At 45.0% G+C, this 5006-nt stretch overlaps 2 protein-coding genes across 2 annotated transcripts; one reads left to right on the top strand and one right to left on the bottom strand.

Moving 5' to 3' along the window:
* Positions 1 to 156: 156 nt before the first annotated feature.
* Positions 157 to 1585, top strand: PPTG_07015 (hypothetical protein; the record flags this gene model as incomplete). The annotated part of the gene is made up of 4 exons (XM_008901072.1): positions 157 to 308; positions 630 to 783; positions 1073 to 1150; positions 1442 to 1585. The coding sequence occupies 4 exons, from the start codon at positions 157 to 159 to the stop codon at positions 1583 to 1585; spliced, it is 528 nt and encodes a 175-aa protein (XP_008899320.1).
* Positions 1586 to 2970: 1385 nt separating this feature from the next.
* On the bottom strand, positions 2971 to 3102 carry PPTG_22004 (hypothetical protein; the record flags this gene model as incomplete). Its single annotated transcript, XM_008901172.1, has 1 exon — positions 2971 to 3102. The coding sequence occupies one exon, from the start codon at positions 3100 to 3102 to the stop codon at positions 2971 to 2973; it is 132 nt and encodes a 43-aa protein (XP_008899420.1).
* Positions 3103 to 5006: the final 1904 nt, after the last annotated feature.

Genomic DNA, 5006 nt, shown 5'->3' on the forward strand with positions numbered 1-5006 from the left:
AGCGAAATCCGTCATCAAGCGAAGAGATAGCCCGGCACCTCGAGTGTACCTCGTTCCAGAAAGAGGCGTCACCAAGCTAAGTGCGGAGTCACGCTGAGCTGTACAGATATTAGTCATACTCGCTCACTAATAGCTCATTGTACAGCCTATCCCACGATGTCTGGGGTGCTACAGCGCGTTCCAAGCCGTCACAGAAAGCGATCCGTTTTCTTGCAGCCGCGCGAGGACAAGGATCATGCCCCTGTCGAAGTTGACTGGCCCAAAGACGTGGTCAAGATATACAAGTGCCTAAATCCGTCCAAGATTAGGTTCAAGGACATAGGTGACTACGGTTCATGCGATTGCTTTGGAGATTGATTCATGGACACCAGCGCGAACTTGGGTTCAGCTGTCTCCCGTACTAAGGTGCGTTACTGCTTAACGCAAAGACCTGCAATTCCAGCGCATTATGCAGTAACGCACCTGCATTCGGTCTGCGTTGAAATTGTTCGACACACGTCGCATGAGATTGGGTGTTTTTACGACTACAGTTTTGGATGTGGGTGATATCGTGAAAGAGTACATCGGTGTATTGCTCGAGGACGAGGACCTGGACAAAGGCAACCTAACCTGGCTCTAAAACATAACAGCGGATACACAATCTTCTACAATATGCGATCTACCAAGAACAAGTTCGTGGTCGAAGCTGTCAAGGCTGGTAGCATCACGCTGTTCATCTCCCAGCGTTCAAGCCAAACGTTGCGTTCGTTGAAAGTGTTGGTGCTCATGGTTAAAAACGTGAAGGTAGTTGCGCAAATAAGAGCTCACTGCGGCGATGAAACGTGGTTTAAATGAGCTTGTAATAAGTGCTGGGTAGTGCGACGCAATGGAACTTGCAATTTTTCTGGATGCATCATCTCAAGCTGCGCGCTACGATTGGCCAAGGTGATAGAAACCGCAAGTGCGACACGGCTCGAGAAGGGCGACGGGGAGTCAAAGTGGCTGACACATAATCGCCGGAAGACGTCCAAGCGACGACCAAGATCGAAGCCTCGAAGAGTCCAGCTTGACCTCATACTGGAGCCAAGTCTAGTCCGACCCAATATTCGCCCACTATCTGAAGCCTGACGTCCAGGTGGAGGACGTCCAAGAGGTGACCAGCATTCGTGAGGTGTGGTTATCCAGACACCCGACCAACCATACTGAGACCAAGCAATTTCCGACCGACCAAGCCGACCGGCAATGATGTGCAATACCCGACCAAGTACATTGAAGACGGCCAAGTTATGTCTAAGTCATTAATGATGCGTATACGGTGCGACCGACGACTACTGAACCCACACCATACTTAAGTCAAGATAAATCAGGCGTGTGATTATCAGATCCGCAAAGCGATAGACAAAGAAAGAGATACATCAAAGAAAAGAAATAACAATAAAACAGAATACGTTTTCCCCAAAAGGCTCAAGTGCCAAGCTGTGTGCTGCGTCTGCTAAGGAAGAAATCGCCTGGAGCCGAAGAGGAGCTTCCGGACAAGCCTGCCGTGACGAAGAGTAATACCGCCGGAGGCCTGGAGACTCAAAGCCGACATCCAGACGTACCGTAACCACGACAACGCGGCGCGGGGGTTCTAGTTCAAGTTCAAGTTAGGCGGGGACTCAACGGGTGAGCGCTAGGGGTGAACTGTACTATTTAATATTCCAGTTTGAGTACTCTCTTAGAGGTCTTCATATTATTGCGGTACCTTGGAGGTTTGATGGTAGGTAGTCCCTAAGTATTGATTGATTGATTACTTACTGTGTAAACGGAAATATTCTGTAGTGATAAATATTCATCCTATTGGAAGTGGTGTGCGATTGAGGAAGGGTGTGCTTTCAAGAGCCTGCAGCTGAGAACGAATGAATTTGGAAAATAAGCATACCTTCACACTACATGGATAAGTGAACATAATGTACGCATGTTTCAGTGTCATAATATTGTTTAAAGCTTCTGGAAGGTATTGTTAGTTCATTGATTTTTTCAACGCCCAAAGCACGGGGATTCCGTTTAATTTTTAAGACCTTCCATTAATCTCAATAGAAATGATAGACTAATGCAAACAATGTGAGGAAATTTACCCGAGATCATTAACCCTTTCGTGGTCACTAATGAAAAGGGGCATTTGACACCTTTTCGAAAGTGTATCGTAGAGTACCACTTGTTTCACTCATGAAAGGGGCAAAATGTCCCCATTCATTAAATTTTGGGTATGGACGAGACCGAATCGCCCTTTCTACTTGAACTACAAATGTTTTCTGTAGTACCGTGGTTTATGAAAGGTGTTAAGATGCCCTCTTTGACGGCCTAATGACGTCGATCGCAGCGCGAGCACGACGTGAACACAGACCCCCAAAATCGTAGCAGTAGCCACACAGACACCAGCGAGCTTCTACATCTACCGGCCACTCACTAAAGGGCTGAATTTGGACCTCCGTACGCACCTAGTTGCTACCCGTCTGGGCAGGAACAGCGATTCCCTCCTCAGAGTGTTTGTGTGGGGGGACTTGAACGCGGTTTGCCAGTTTAGAAGAAACATAAACTCTAACAGGGCTGCACGCAAGTAGCTACATGTAACCACATGGTTATGAAGGATTTCCACATTGGTGTGCGATACATCCATGATTACATTTGGCAGACGACTGGTCTGCATGCATTTAGACTTCCTATTGGTAGAAAGGCAACATCATTCTACCAACTACAGCAGTAGGATTCTGCCAACTACTCGTGGGCAGATACCTTTCATAGCCAATATCACTTTTAGGAGTAAACCCAAACAATGACATTAAGTCATACTTCCTCTGGTTGATAATGATTGCAGGAAGGCAATATGACAGGTTGGGAGTGTTTTTGTTTGTCAAATCTTATTGAACAAGTGAAACGCGATTCGTGTCTAGACAGGTAAGGATCTTCCCCCTCCAGCCGCAATGCACGTCGGAGGCTTCATCACAGGTTTCAGAGCTGCGAACAAGCAGTCTGTACCGCATCTTGTGGTGCCATCCACCCAGACACACCGTGCACATCATGGTGTGGCTTGCTCACGTCGAAGGTCTTTAGGGCCTCCAGGTACACGTCGGCCTCGGTCATGAAGGCGGCGACGGCCTTCTCAACTCACGGCAGCCGCCTGGTCTTTTTTATGAGTAGTGGACCATATAGCAATATACTGGTACAAATTTGTGATCACTAACCAGTTACTATTTTTGATAATATATGATTTAGTCTTGGTGACAAAGCCTGACATGGTCTCGTGCTGTCTGTCATTGGCTGGGGGCTATCCTCATTCTTCATCTTTGCGTACAGCCATAGACCGGGCTGATTTTCATAGAGTCCACTTCTTTTTGTGCTGCTATCATAACGTGAGGTGCTGCACATTTGATGCGCAGCTACAGAGATATAGTGCCAGTATACACTGTAGTGTGAAAAAGCGGTGTTTTCGTCTCACTTTAATAATAAAATACAAGACACTTACAAATACCAACAGCGATTCGGGTCGACCAAAATGCTGTTCGAAAACTACCAAGTAGTAGGTGCGGGAGGCAGAGAGCTTTATACTATGTAGTATGCGGTTATGATCAATTTATGAAAACAGAGTGGATGTAGTATACGGGTTGCCGCCGGAGTCCACCTTCGAGTCAGGCACCTTGCCCAGCAGGACGTATAGAATGTTACTCACTGGATCACAAGTAAGTGAGATGTTTCACTTTTCGCAACTGTAGTAGCCAAACTAATGATGCTTCCTGCCTTCAAAAAGCTCTTTTAATCTCATTTTCATTGTTAACCCCTCTGTTACCGGAAATCGGGCCTCTGAACGCCTTAGTTTTCGTCGTAAGTTATGCGATCTTTTTGAATTATTATTGTATAGTGCTGTCCTTCCACACACACACACACATACATGCGGTTTGGTGTATAAAGTTTGACCGTTTTTGATGATCACTTACGAAGGTTTGCAGTCGAATGAAAACTATCTCCAAACTTACGACTTTAGTAGATGAAACACATAGCCAGACAAAATCGACAGATGTTGGATCCCGGGAATTGGCATATCACATAGAAAGAACAAGATTCGGGACAATTTGCATTTTTGTTGAATACTTCCTAGAGAAATCAACCCAAATGCCAATTATCTAGCCAAACATTCTTCAATATTTATTAAGTCTTTTTGTGTCAGTTGGAGGCCGTTCTGTGTGAGGTCAGGGCATTCTTTGTGCAAGTTCTGATTTAACTTCTCCAGCTCTTACTGTTTTCACCAAAAAGTAAACTTGATTAAAGTAATGGAACGGTTTTTATTCGAGCCACTTCCTATTTGGAGCGTTAAAAACGTCGTAACTTACGACGTAGAAAAACTAATTTGTCGTAACTTACGAAGTTGATAACAGGGGGGGGGGGGGGGGGGTTATAAGTAAAAAAAAAAAAAAAGTTGCTAGTCAAAAATGAATGCGAGTAGTTTGTGTCCCAGAACACTTTCGCCCGATGTACTACTTCTTTAGTACATTCAAAATGCATGTATCACCACCAGTCACCACCAGCAACCATGCATGGTTAAGATCTGCTAAGGGATAATGCCAATTCGGGGCCGGTCCAAGCAGTCTTTTCTACAGTTTTACTTATATCTTTTGTTCTAAGACAAGCAACACGGCACCAAGAATCGTTTTTGTCGATTTTTCTGGCTAGTATTTCTGAAACATCTTTCTAATGCATAAACACACAATAGATCCGACTAAAAGAGCACACCAAGAATGATGGTCCTGCCAATTTGGGCTGCTTCAATTGACTTGATTTCACTACACGGTAAATGATTAGGCCTGAATGATCAATCACATCTATTAAATGCAAAACTAGAGCCTTTTATTGACCAAATGAGCCGACCCCTAATTGGCATTCTACTTTATATCGTGACTTTCCAAAGTTTTGGCCAATCTGACCTTTAAAGGCTGGTCCTAACCAAGGGTGGGTAGGGCTAAAGGTGGGATTTGAGGAGTTGAATTGCTAAG

This window comes from Phytophthora parasitica, assembly GCF_000247585.1.
Source record: "Phytophthora parasitica INRA-310 unplaced genomic scaffold supercont2.10, whole genome shotgun sequence".
In the NCBI taxonomy this organism is placed as follows: Eukaryota; Oomycota; class Peronosporomycetes; order Peronosporales; family Peronosporaceae; genus Phytophthora; species Phytophthora nicotianae.